Source organism: Octopus sinensis, linkage group LG10 (genome assembly GCF_006345805.1).
Source record: "Octopus sinensis linkage group LG10, ASM634580v1, whole genome shotgun sequence".
Lineage (NCBI taxonomy): Eukaryota > Metazoa > Mollusca > Cephalopoda > Octopoda > Octopodidae > Octopus > Octopus sinensis.
Genome location: NC_043006.1, coordinates 28,539,102 through 28,554,101, shown reverse-complemented (window position 1 = coordinate 28,554,101; position 15,000 = coordinate 28,539,102). Strand labels below are relative to the sequence as shown.

Sequence of the window (15,000 nt, the reverse complement as noted above, 5' to 3'; positions counted from 1 at the left end):
TGTGAGGTCACAAGCAGGAGAATAACACCTGAAATTGATTTCGAGTCCAAATGTTTTTATTTTTTTAAAATAAATCTATATTTTATTTTAGCTTATATGATAGATCTTGATGACAGGAACCTATCCATGTTAGTTATATGCAAAAATATTCAATAGAAGAAAGTACTGAGGTAAAAACTGCTGAAAAAAAGGAGATTAACACCTAAAATCGACAAATATTATTCTTCCTTCAAAAGAAAACTATATTTAAACTAAACGTTTCTTATAGACCTTGACTACAGGAACCCCATGATGCTAATTATATATAAAAAAAAATTGAAATAAAAACACTACTGGGACTAAATGTGCCAAAAACTGTGGTAGCACCTGAAAGCAAATTCAAAGCCTAAACATTTTGTTTTGTGTAAAAATTTTGTTTTTCTTCAGCGAGGAGGAATTTTTTAGAAATCATCAAGACAAGTGTCTTGGTGTTAATCTTTTCAAAAAATATTCAAAATGAAAAAAGTTATATAAGCTAAATGTGCCAAAAGTATGTAAAACACTTTTCAAGTAATATTATTACTTATTACAGTACCAAGACAATGAACTGGCAAAGTCGTTAACACATATGGTGGCATTTCATCTGTCTCTGAATTCAAATTCCAGCAAGGTCGTTTTTGCCTTTTATCTTCTTGGTACTCGATAAAATGAGTATGAGCTGAGCACTGAGGTCGATGTAATCAACTTCCCTCCTCTCCGGATTTTATGGCCTTCTGTCAAAATTGGAAACCAATATTGCAAAATGTTTGATTCAATTCAGTATTTAGGTATCTTGCAAAGACCTGCCTCATATTTATAGAATACACTATATTATAATAAATATCATTCATACAAGGCAGTATGTGAATAATATTCTTAAGGTCAACATTTACTCACTTGTGAATACTTCTAAGCTTTGTCACTAATTAATTTTTTTTACTAAATTTGATGATGTTTATACATTTTTAGATTGGTTACCACCTAAGCGACATTTTGAGCCACAAAATTTCTAATTTGGTTCAGTAGAAAAAAAGTTGAGATTTCAAATATGTGAAGTCAAAACGGAGAGAATAATACCTGAAATCAACTTCAGGGATACACACGTGATGTTGCATACATACTTTCATAAATACACACACACATACACATACACAAGTAACTTTTGAAATGCCCATGAAGGGAAACAAAAGTGAGTGTGACAAACATGTAGCTTTAAGGAGAGCGGTACTGAGTTGACAACAATTGATGACAAGTGGACCCTTTTCTACTGTCCATCATAAATAAACATTCACACACATATACATATATATACGTATGTATACGTACATACATACATATTTAATGCAGAAATATTTATCAACAATGAAAAGTATTTCAAATATTTTTTAACAAAAGAAAATTAGTTTTATTGCATTCCCTGGATAAAAGTGGATTACAATGAAAAATGCGGACACATGCATGTTATTCTCAGCAATATTTTAAATACAGTAGAATATTAATTTTAAGTATGTTTTAGTTTCTTTTAGAGGTAACGAATTTGGCAAATTCTACTGTAGAAATCTTGTTCTGTACTTTTCCTGGTGTAATAACTTAAGAATATTAACATGCATGCACCTGCATTTTTCATTGTAATGTATATATGTATCTGAGTGTATATAATTGACTTTTCCCTCTTTTTATAGCCTTGGACTCAAAAGTTAGATGCTAAGATTAGTCTACTCTGCAGGATAGTGATATAAATTCTATTCTTTCACTACTATATTTCCGTTGAAATACGCTGCATTTGGAAAATGAATTAACATGGAACTTTGATGGAATGTTTTAATTTCGACCATTTTAACTCTTTTGTTACCATTTTCCTGTTGAAATATGCTGCTTTTGTTTTAATTAATTTTGAAAAGAATGAATAATTTAGAAAATAACTGTCATTTTCAAACTGGAAGTTTTTGTCATAAATCCAGGTTGGTGTCAAGTGGGTTGATATCAAAAGGAGTAAGTAGCTAACCTTTGCACTGAGCTTTACTGTAAACACAGATTAAAGGTTGATTCTACTGGAATAACACAAGTAATCCTAGAGATATGAATTTGTCCCTCCATCATTATTAAAAGATAACACTCTCTTATGTTTTAGCTTGAAACTGAATATTGATGACAAAGAAGAAATGAAGATTAAACAATCCAATCAAAAACGTAACAAAATGGACTTATACATTGGAGGGGTACCATCAAATATCATTAAAAACAAACAAATTCCTCAGAAATCTTTCAATGGTTGCATTGAAGATGTTATCATTAATGGAGAGTAAGTAGCTTTTTTTTTTAAGAGAATTTTTGAGAATTCTGTCAATATATTTTATTATATACTTTATAGGAGCATACGCACACAATGGGACATGGAAGCACTCTGTCAGTTACGACGATGATGGTTCTGGTTGATCTGAATCAACGGAACAGCCTGCTCGTGAAATTAACGTGTAAGTGGCTGAGCACTCCACAGACACGTACCCTTAACGTAGTTCTTGGGGATATTCAGCGTGACACAGAGAGTGACAAGGCCAGCCCTTTGAAATACAGGTACAACAGAAACAGGAAGTAAGAGTGAGAGAAAGTTGTGGTGAAGAGTACAGCAGGGATCACCACCATCCCTGCCGGAGCCTCGTGGATCTTTAGGTGTTTTCGCTCAATAAACACTCACAACGCCCGGTCTGGGAATCGAAACTGCGATCCTATGACCGCGAGTCCGCTGCCCTAACCACTGGGCCATTGCGCCTCCACACGCACACAAATACACTCATACACATATCATCATTGTTTTAATGTCCACTTTTTCATGATTGCATATGTTAGACAGAATTTGTTGAGTCAGATTTTCTCTGGTTGGATGCCCTTCCTGATTCCAACACTCATTTGTTTCTAAGTATAGCAATATTTCTCCACAGGCTTTTCACATAAGACTGGAAATAAAGAACAGCACTTGATGTCAGTAACACTTCTTTACCAATATTATGTGGAATCAATACAAGGAGACACTTTCTGTCCCCCGTATATATACATACGCATGCGCATACACACACACATACACATGATGGGCTTCTTTCAGTTTCCATCTACCAAATCCACTCACAGGGCTTTATATTGTCTGCCTTTCATTTACAATTTCAGATTATTTGACTTCAATCAAGCTCAGCTATCAACAGGAGTACAGCTTAACTTTTGCAAACAAAATATTCCCAAACCAACAAATTTAACTCCAATAGGTAAATCTAATATCTACATTGTCATTATCATCATCACTACCACATTCATTTTTATGTCTGCTTCCTTAAGGTAAACTTTCTGATCTAATCAAACATGTCAGTGGACCATGTGCTTCTCCAATGTCTCAGTTTAGAAAAGTTTCTATATCTGGATATCCACCATAACACTGACCACTTTACACAGTTTGCTTTACAGAGTATATTTAGTGCATGATTTTTTTTTCTTCTAGTGTGTATGGCATCATCACTAGTGAGATTACCTTGTAACTTACAAAGCTAAAAGAGACCCTTTACCTGAAAGGGAGGATAGAAGATACAGTGGCCATTTTATGTCAGGTTGGGGGATTAAAGTATGAATGAAGGAGCAAAAATAGGGTTATGGCTGTGGTGGAGATTTGTGGCTACTTTGCATTTTACATAGTCGAATGGAGGAGACTGTGGGGGGTGCCAGAAAATAAGTACGGTGGTGACATAGTGTCAGGACGTACTCTTAAGGTAACAAGAAGGTGATGCTGAACAATTACGGAGGATGGATAAAGTTTCAAGAACAAGAAATGAGAGTGAGAGATAAAGTGGAAGTGGTCAGATGAATATAGGGGATGTTTGTTGTGAATGTTGAACAGGGGTAGGGTGGTGAATATGAGCAGGAAAATAATGATAAAAATGAGAGAAGGATGCTGATTGGAAGTAGCAGAAAGGAGAGGGAGAAGGGACTGATGGAAAAGAGATAGTAATATTGTATACTATGAAGAAATGGATTCTGCTATCATTTCTTACTGTTGCAGAATAATACTGGGTCATCGAAAAAGGTTTCTGTGATTTCAAAATGAAATAACTAAGTCTGTATTAAAGGTATACTATTTATTTATACACCAAAACACAGAAAATCTTAAATTTTTCTTACATTACTTAGTAGGTTTCGATATGAGCTCCCTTTGTTGCAAAGCAAACATCTAAGCGATAGTCGACCTCCCTCGATGTATGCGGAATCATATCAGGATTCACAGTCACTATTGCTGCGTGGTTTCTCTCTCTTAAATGTTGCAGATCCCAGATTTTTTCTGCATAGACAATGTTTCTAAGAGATTAGATCAGAGCTTCTAGGTGGCCACTAAACAGGACCATTCCTTCCAATCCAATGGCCAGGGAATCTGTTGTTGAGAGCTTGTCACACATTATGGCTGTAGTGAGCCAGCACTCTGTGCTGCTGGAAAATTATTTCCTTTTCTCTTTCAATGTCTGAAATTTGAGGGAACACATAAATTTCTAGCATATCTGAGGAACTAGTACCTGTAATCATGTTTTTTGCAAGCATGAAAGGGCTGACACATTAACATTGGGTGAATCACGGACATACTGCAAAACTTCATTGAGTTGCTGAGCTCCCCATATCCAACTGTCATGTCAGTTAACACAACCATTTATGTGGATTGTTGCTTCATCACTAAAAAAATTATGTTAAGTTAACTGTCATCATCATCAATTTCTCGCACCATTGTTACAGCAAATTCAACATGTTTAGGCCTATCTGTCTCCTTAATTTTATGTCTCATTTGAATTTTGCAAGCATGCAGTCTTAGGCAGTTATGCAGCACATTTTGAATTGTTTTTTTTTTGGCATACAAAGTTCCAAACTCCGTCAAACAATGGACTTCTTAGGACTACACAAACATGACAGTCTCAAATGCTCCACATTTTCTTCCAATATGCATACTGGCCTGGAGATTTCTTAATGGTTAAACCAACGAATAATGGTTTTGTTTGTAGGTGAATCTTTGTTCATAAGTACACTGAAAATGTCGTTGCACTAAAACAACTGACTTAAACTCAGTGTGTCACAACACACACTGCGCTTTCTGCTGTACAGTCGCCATGATTGCCATGGAGTGATTGGCCAGGCACTTGCTAGTGAAATAGTGATTTCAAGGACAGGCAAATATCAAAACTCCTACAATTGTTATACAGTCCCATGTTGATTTCATACAGATCGCTTGCTTATAGCTACTGCAATTGACAACTAAAATCATGGAAACCTTTTCAATGACTCTGTACAGTAGACAGGAAAATGATACGGTGGTGAGGTATGCTGTTAATGATTACAAATGGGAGAAAGTGAGAGATGGATAAAAGCAAGAGTGTGGAGGTGGTTCATGGTAAGAACGAGGAAATGGTGTCAATAGGAAATGGCTCAAAGAAAAGACCCAAGTGGTTGGGTGGTGGAGAAAACAACAGGAGTTTTAAATTTCACAGATACTCAATTGTATGTATAGTCTGCATACACAATCATGCTTTGAAAGCCTCAGTTACAACATGCTTGTCTATAGCTGAGCAAGTCATCTCAAACACACAGTGCCATGTAAAAAGCACTCATGCTGACACCATGTTAAAGTACTCATGCCAGTGCTATGTTAAAAGCATCCAGCATTCACTGTAAAGGTGATTGGCATTAGGAAGAGCATCCAGCGGTAGAAATCAAGCCAAATCAGACTGGAACCTCGTGCAGCACTCCTGCTTGCCAGCTCTGGTCAAGCTATTCAACTCAGGTCAGCATGGAAACAGACATTCAAGGATGATTATATATATATGATAAACACAAGTTTATATCATTTGTTCCCAAGTGCATGGATGTGGGTATTTGATATCTATGCATGTGTGTATTGGCTATGCATATGTATGTAAGGCTGATATGTGGGTGAGAGCCGATGGATCAGCTTGTTGGTATGTATGTGCATGTTTGCTAAGATGTGTGTATGTATGGGTGCATATCAACTGTGTGTAAGTATTCACTAGTGCAAATATGTAGATGTATGTGTCAACTGTATATATCAGCTGCATGTGTATCAGTCGTATGAGTGTGTGTAAATATGTGTGCATTAATGCCTGCTGCATATGTATATGTGTGTAAACATGTTTAGGATGCATAGGAAGAGTTTATGAAAAAATCGAAAGATGAAGACAGGTGGTGTACAAAACAAACATGTATTAGTATAACGCTCAGGAATAGAAAACGTCTTTTATGTTTCGAGCCTACGCTCTTCTACAGAAAGGGACACAGAAAAAACAAGGAGAGAAAAAAATGTGTGTAGTGGCTTACGATCTATCAGTGCAATGTCATTTTCAGCATACTTATGGACAAGATCCACCTATGGATGCATGCATGGCTGTGTAAATATATGGATGATTGGTTAACAGGAGTATGTACACCCCTGTGTTCATATGTGAATGTATGAATGCATGCATGTTTGTCTGGAAGAACATATGCATATGTGTGCATGTCTTTTTATCTAGTGTGTGTGTGTGTGTACACATATATTCATGCTTTTAGTGTTTATGGGTGTGAGCACAACAAATGTGTTGTTTGGAGGTGGGGGTGTTGGATTGAGGTTTGGTGGTATGAGGGGAAGAAAGAAAGAGAAAGGAAATATACATACATAAAAGTATGTATGTGTATGCACACCCACGTATATGGAGGCAAATGTAGATGGTTACAAGGGGTGCAAAAAGTGGGAAGGTTGGTGTGTGGTCTGCATAGGCTTAGTTGTTGGAAACCCTGCCCTTGGTTGTGAGGCAGCCCACATTGAGGTGCTGCCAATGTTAAGGTGGTATATCTGGGTTGTCGGTGGCCAGTGACTTGAAGTTCACCTGGAAGGTGTACCTCTGACAGCAGCAATAAGTTCGTATCTTCTGCCGATAGATACTGCAGGTTGGTGAAGTATGTGGTGTCTTTCATGGCCGCAAAGCTGACAATTGTTGTAGCCATCCTGCACTTCCTGTGTCTCTCCATTTAGTAACTGAGCTTGGATGAACTAAGTTTTTATAAGGTGCCCATGAAACTTTAAGTCACTTGGAGCCAAATCAAACTGTTTTAAAAAGTAATAATATTTGTAACTCCAACTAAATGTGTTGAGTGCCTCTTTCTTTCATTAGTTCACTCACTCATATATGCATATGTGTGTGTATAATATATATATATATATTATATTGTTTTGGGATCACTACTACTTTGTTATCTCCCCTACTTCTTAGCTCTCCTGTGTGACCCTTCTGTACGGCATTCACCACGATAGATCGCTAGCTACTACACACATTTTTTTCTCTCCTTGTCTCTTTCTGTGTTCCTTTCTGTGGAAGAGCATAGGCTCGAAATGTTAAAGACTTTTTCAATTCCCGAGCGTTATACTAATACATCTGTTTGTTTTCTACACCACCTGTCTTCGTCTTTTGTTTTTTGTGAATTCTTTCTCTCTCTCTCTCTCTCTCTCTCTCTCTCTCTCTCTATATATATATATTATATATATATATATATATATATATATATATATATAACTATGTAACAGTATCCAGCTGGCCATATTCCTAGTTTATAAGGTTTAGGTAGGCTTAGAAAAGCACTGTCCTTTTTCATTTATTTTTTAAAATTTCCTTTTTTTTAATTCATGATTTTATCATTAAAGTATACAATTAATTACAGACTAAAATCATTTTAGTATTTAAAGTATTGAATTTCTTTTAATTTAGAAAATATTTATGAAATACACATTTTGATTAAAAATGTTTTTCTGTATTTCAGATATACCATCCTATAACAGTACTCATTGTGCATTACCTGAGGTCCCTGAAAAGTCATTATCTATCTCTGGCCAAAGGTTTGGCACCACAGGAAGCCTCAGTTGGTGGCATTTTGAAATACCTCACCAAAGCAAAGTATCGTAAGTAATTTCTCTCAGTATCTATACATTCCAGGACACTATCTATCTGTCTCTCCCTCTCTCCCCAGTTACTTCAGTATTTTGTTGCTTGTATACCTATCTACAAGTGTCTATATCTAAATATTTTTGTTTTTTAATTGGAGACATTCCATTTGATATACATCCTCAACTAATATTATATGCACACACACCTGTAAAATTACATCTTGCAATATGCATACATATAATAACAATTTTCTGATTAGCACTATATATGTTGCTCCTGAGGATTTAGGTATACAGAACTTTTAAATCAATTTAATTTAATTATGTATTACAGTTATGTAATTAAGGAATTAATTTTGTTTATTCCTAACAAAGCAACAGTTTAGCACAATTAAAGTATGAACTATAAGTGAAATTTTGCTTTCCTGCTTTTAATCAAAATATGTTGCTCTCTAAAATTGTTTTAGCTTATTATAGACAATCAAGTCAGTCCCACTTGGATTTATTGTAATATAATAATGTGTTGAAGTTTAACAACTTGTTATTGAGCTCTTAATCACTATGGATTTAGTTTTTTATATTTATACAAGGTGTGTCAGAAAAGAAACAAGATTGGGGTCACAAAAAGTTTATGTTAAATCCAAACTATAGTATACAAGTTTTCTCCTTCGAAATAATCCCTCCTTGAGTCTAATGCACATTCCCATCCTTCTCCGCCATGCCTCCATTCGCTCCCGAAAGGATTCTTCTGGGATTCTTCACAGCTCCATCATTACAGCCCTCTTGATGACTTCCACATCAGGAAAATGGGTACTCTTGAAGAAAAAGAAAAAAATCACACAGAGCCATGCCAGGTGAGTCAGGAGGTTGTTCTGGCACGGTAATGTTCTTCTCAACAAGGAACTGCCAGATACTCAGGGCATTGTGAGCCAGTATGTTGTGGTAAAGCTGGCACAAGTTGTCTTGCCCAGCTCACTTGAGATCAGTCAAACAGTCAGCTGACAGTCACTACCCACCACCTGTCTCATGTGCTCAATGTTAGCCTCAGTCCTGCTCATTGAAGGTCTTCTGCTCCTGGAGTTGTCTTCCATGTCCTTGCATCCTTCTTTAAATCTCTTGTGCCACTCAAAAACCCATGAGCATGACATCTCATCTCCATACACTTGTTGTAGTAGTATGAGTGCTTCTGACAGAGCTTTCCCCAATCAGACCAGAAACTTCAGGTTGGTACATTGCACTGTGCTCATTACTTGATGGTCTAAAAATCGTCATCATCGTCATCGTCATCATCATTGTCATCATCATCATCATCATCATCGTCATCATCATTTAACGTCCGTTTTCCATGCTAGCATGGGTTGGACGGTATTGACTGAGGGCTGGCGACCAGATGGCTGCACCAGGCTCCAGTCTTGATCTGGCAGTTTAAAAAAGCACATGAGAAAACACAATAGTTGCAGAGACCTGAGATTGCATTATATACTCACTGGATATTTCATCATACGGTGATGCAGCCAGCTAATTCCTATCCCACTCATAGCTCACACAACACCATAAGTCTTGTTACTTTTCTGACATACCTCGTATATCAATTGTATATGATATGATATGGTATGGTATATATGTATGTATGTGTATGCACACATATGTATGTATGTGTGATGTATTTATTTATTAGTATATGAATATTAAAGAGTTAATTAAACTAAGAACGTCCATATTGTGCCATTCAGATTGCTTGTTAACTGTCAGGACACTGTGCACTTCAAATATTCCAAGTTCCAATTTGCCAGCTCTACTTCTGACACACCTCTGTACCCTTTCCTTTTTGTGGCTCTGTTACTGTTCACTTTTCTGTCTTTTTATGTTTTATTCCATCTGCTACGCTTGACTTTCTAGCTTTAATTAGTTTTTCTTTACTTTACTTTTTGCTGCTTTCTGTCTCCTTTTTTCCAACAAGTTATAGTGCATCTAAGGACTGTGTGCAGTAAGCTCGTTATTATTATTATTACTACTGAGTGATGAGCTGGCAGAATCATTAGCAAACTGGGCAAAATGCTTAGCTGTATTTCATCCATCTTTACGTTCTGAATTCAAATTCTTGGGGTTGATGTGATCAATTTATCCCCTACGCTGAACTTACTGGCCTTGTGCCAGAATTCGAAACTGTTATTAAGGTAGCGAGCTAGCAGAATCATTAGCATGCTGGATGAAATGCTTAGAAGTATGTTCTGAGATCAAATTCCACTGAGGTTGACTTTGCCTTTCAATAAATTAATTTACCAATGAAACACTGTGTTCGATTGTAATTGACTAGTCCCCTCCCCTCCCCTCCAAAATTTTAGGCCTTGTGCCTTTAGTGGAAAGGATTATCATTATTATTATTATTATTATTATTATTATTATTATTATTATTATTGTTATTATTATTATTTAAATTTTTTTTTGGTGGTGGTGGTGGTGGTGGGGGGGTCTCAGGTTTGGTCTTATTCCTGGTAGGATTTATGTGGGTAGCAAGTTGCTACCTGTAACCTTAGGTATCCACAAGTTTTCAGCTGTCTTTCAAATGCTTAGTACCCTCCTATTAATCCTTGCTGTCCCCAAGAGACAAATTTTCTGTAGGAGCTCTACCGGGCATTCTATTCCAATCTCCTTCAGCCATTTGTCTATATTTTGGCTTATTGTCCCAACGCACCAATTATTATAGGCATGATCTTTACTGTTCTCATGCTCCAATTTCTTCCTATTTCAAATTTCAAGGGTTTGTATTTCTTTTTTTGTTTTTCGTCCTCCTTCTTTATCTTCTTTTTTGTCTTCCTCTTCCTCTGTCCTTTTTTTTTTTATTTACAATTATTATTATTATCTATTTATTTAACTAAGTATTTATACTCTCTGTTGATTTATCATTTCAGAAATTTCATTACATTAGAATTTAATACCAGAAAGGAAGATGGCCTGCTACTATATGCCTCAGATAAGAATCACAATGACTTCTTAGCTGTTTACCTTGAAAAAGAATATGTAGTGTTTGCTTTCAACTGTGGTGGTGGAACATCCCGTCAGCAGTCTACATTAAAAGCCAATGATGGACATTGGCATACGGTAATCATATATAGACATATTTGTTTTTCCTTTATGGTTTCATCAAAGGAGAAAGGTCATCCACTTATGACATTTTTCCAGTGCTTCCAAAACTTGTGGGAGAAAATCAACTTTATTCTAGAAAAGAATAGACTTTTTTTTAAAGGCACTTAATGTCCAGGTTCTGCTATCAGATGAAATTCCCCTGCCAAAAACAGAAATAGTCTCACTGGCAGGTTTCCAAACAGTTGCTGTTTACCAAATTTCCCTTATAAGTCTTTAGTCAACTAAAGGTGTAGCATACAATCATTGGGTGAATTCCTAGAAATTCTATAGGAAATCAACAAAGTTGGCAACATTTTCAACATAATTGTTGAAGGTCTTGCTAATGTTCTAGTATGGAAACTATAGGCATAGTTTTGAACAGGATGTACTTATATGCTATGCAGAAACCACTTAACTTAATATGCCGTAAAACATTTAAAAAAAGTTTCTGTTAGCCTGTACAACTGAATAGTATCGTTTTTGATATCATCTTTAAACCTGTCAGCTTGTGCCTTCATATCTGTTACAGTAAATATATCTAGCAAAAATAATGTGACTATGTATAAAAATAATGCTTTTTTTTTCTAGGATAGCCATATAAAACTTAATCAATTATATAAAATTTGGGTTTACTTGGCTGTCCAGAAGTTAGTCTGTACATACAGAAGATGCAGTATCTATGGTTTCTCTACTTGGGCCTAATTCATAGAATTTTATGTGGTTAATCTAAAAAAAGAGCACATTCTTATACATAGTCACATTATCTTTGCTAGATATATTGATTTACTGTAACAGATATGAAGGCACAAGCTGACAGGTTTAAAGATGATATCAAAAACGATACTATTCTTCTATTTACAATCCACGCATAGTTCTAGTGTAAATTCAGACCCTTATACCTCTCCATGTTTTGATACATATATGCTGCAATAGAGAACAACACATATAGCACTACAATATACACAAAAATGATAAACAAATGTCAGTATATGCACAGAGATTAGTGAATGTCTCCATAGATGTAAAATATCTTCAGCTAATTTCCTTCTCAATGGAATTTTTAAATTTTTGCTCACCAAAGAAGCTTAAAATAAAGAAATCTTGTGAGTGAAAGGAGCATTAGTTGATAACAAATACCTAAATAGATAGGTAAACCAAGTTATATAACAATATAAGAACAAATTAACTAATACAGATACAACAGATGCAATTCACCATAACAACACACAAACCATTTGTATATAGTATACTACATGAACCAGATACACCCTAATTACAAAATAGATGAATATGTCATTAATAAAACAACATACTCATATGCCACAACCAACCACAGTCTTGTAGTTAGATATTATATATTTTACAAAAACACCAAAATGGAAAACTTAATCAACATGAAAATACAAACTTACTAATCACAGTATATGAAGTAAAATTAGAAAGAAAGCACATTAGTTGACGGCACTCTGTAGAATGCCACAAAAATGTGAAAATAAACTCTATTCTTTTTATTTATCAATACTCGATGTGTATATTTATCCTTTTGTGGTCAGATAAGTACTAGCTGAGTGCTGGGGTTGATGTAACAGACTAGTTCTCTCCTCTAATTTCATCCCTTGTCCTATAGTAGAAAAAATTACTTATTGTTTGTTGTTTTAGCTGTCAATAAAACTGGAGAAAAAGGAAGCTGCTTTACAAGTCGATCGAGAACCCCTAATTCGGTTCACTGGAAAAGGAAAGTCGAAAGAGCTCAATGTTCAGAAAGAGATCTATGTTGGCGGCATCCAACCACAACCTAAGAAGTTCATTGATAATGTCAATGTAAGTGGAATAAACTTTCTAATGTTTTTGTGTTTATGTGTTTGTGCAAATGACCACAAGCTATAGAAAAAAGTATGCATGTGTTTGAGTGGAGCTCAGTTGTAGAATTAGGTTTTAAAATCACACACACAAATGCACAAACATGCATTTATATCTGCCAAATTATACATTGTTACACATAAGTAATAACTATCACAACAGATGTATATCTCTGCATATCATCATCGTCATATCCACTTGTCCATGTTTGTGTGAGTCAGACAGAAATCATTGAGGCAAATTTTCTTCTATGGCTAGATACTCTTCCTGTTGCCAATCCTCACCTACTACCAAGCAAAGTAATAATCCTGTAGTCTGACGTTCAACAAAACAGTCCAGACATAGTTATAAGCCTTTTTTTTGCTTACAAAGCTCACACAACATAACAAGAAGCTCTGACATGTTTTTGTGGTTGACTGCAAACATACAACACTCCTGTATTTGATAACAAGGCTGCTGCTTTGTTTTCAGAAACCAAGCATATAAAGACAAGAAGACATCCAACACTCGCACACGCACATAGTAAACTTCTTCAATATCTGTCTACCAATGTCACTCATAAGGTATTGGTGAACCCACAGCTATGAAATAGAACATTATCCAACAGTGTGTGAGTGGGAAAATATTTAATCCATCAATGCCTATGGCAAAACAGAATACATATTTTGTCAAATTAATGGTCATGGAATAAATATATATACAAGTGTGTGTGTGTGTATGTGTATGTGTGTGTCTCTTTATGTGTATGTGTATGTGTGTGTCTGTTTATCTTTCTTTCTTTAATCAATCAAATGCTTGTGTAAGCATGGTATAAAGAGACACCATGTGGTGCTCAGATAAATCTGAATCTTAAACCCACAACTTCTTCAGTGGTGTTAAGTAGTGTGAAGGAAGAGAATCAGTCGTAAGAACAATCATCATCAAGTGGATATGAAAGTAAAAAGACAAACAATAACAGATGTACAGAATGTATTTATATGAAAAATTGCATTTACAATTTGCAAGATTTTTATACATTTCATATAGATATATTCCTTATGCCTGTTTTTCTACTTATATATATATATATATATATATATATATATATCATCATCATCGTTTAATGTCCTCTTTCCATGCAAACATGGGTTGCACGGTTTGACTGAGGGCTGGCGAACCAGATGGCTGCACCAGGCTCCAGTATTGATCTGGCAAAGTTTCTACAGCTGGATGCCCTTCCTAACGCCAACCACTCCGAGAGTATAGTGGGTGCTTTTACATGCCACCGGCACAGGGGCCAGTCAGGCGGTACTGGCAACGACCTCACTCAAATTCTTTTATACATGCCAACGGCACAGGTGCCAGTAAGGCGATGCTGGTAACGATCCCACTCGAATGGTGCTTCTTTCATGCCACCAGCATGGAAGCCAGTTAGCCGCTCTGGCAACAATCACGCTCGGATGGTGCTCGTGCCCGTCATCGAATTTCACTTTGATTTTGATTTCGATTTCACTTGCCTCAACAGGTCTTCGCAAGTAGAGTTTAGTGTCCAAAGAAGGAAAAGGTACGCACAAGTGGGCTGGTTACGCCCCTGGCATAGGCCACAAGGTTATGGTCTCATTTGGCTTGCTGGGTCTTCTCAAGCACAGCATATTTCTAAAGGTCTCAGTCACTAGTAATTTCCTTGGTAAGGCCTAAAGTTCGAAGGTTGTGCTTCACCACTTCATCCCAGGTCTTCCTGAACCTACCTCTTCCACAGGTTCCCTCAACCGCTAGGGTGTGGCACTTTTTCACACAGCTATCCTCATCCATTCTCACTACATGACCATACCAGCGCAGTCGTCTCTCTTGCACACCACATCTGATGCTTCTTAGGTCCAACTTTTCTCTCAAGGTACTTACATTCTGTCGAGTATGCACACTGACATTACACATCCATTGGATCATACTGGTTTCATTCCTTGCGAGCTTACGCATGTCCTCAGCAGTCACAGCCCATGTTTCACTGCCATGTAGCATGGTTGTTTGTACACAAGCGTCATACAGTCTACCTTTTACTCTGAGCG

General features: G+C 36.3%; 1 protein-coding gene across 1 annotated transcript in view; it reads left to right on the top strand.

The window, feature by feature from the left end:
- Positions 1-15,000, top strand: part of LOC115216168 (laminin subunit alpha) — a 94,352-nt gene that overhangs the window by 69,354 nt on the left and 9,998 nt on the right. Inside the window, exons 23-27 of the mRNA XM_029785366.2 lie at positions 2,150-2,320; positions 3,181-3,275; positions 7,846-7,984; positions 10,882-11,071; positions 12,755-12,916. Of these exons, the coding sequence (XP_029641226.1) occupies positions 2,150-2,320; positions 3,181-3,275; positions 7,846-7,984; positions 10,882-11,071; positions 12,755-12,916 (757 nt within the window). The remainder of the gene's footprint in view (positions 1-2,149; positions 2,321-3,180; positions 3,276-7,845; positions 7,985-10,881; positions 11,072-12,754; positions 12,917-15,000) is intronic.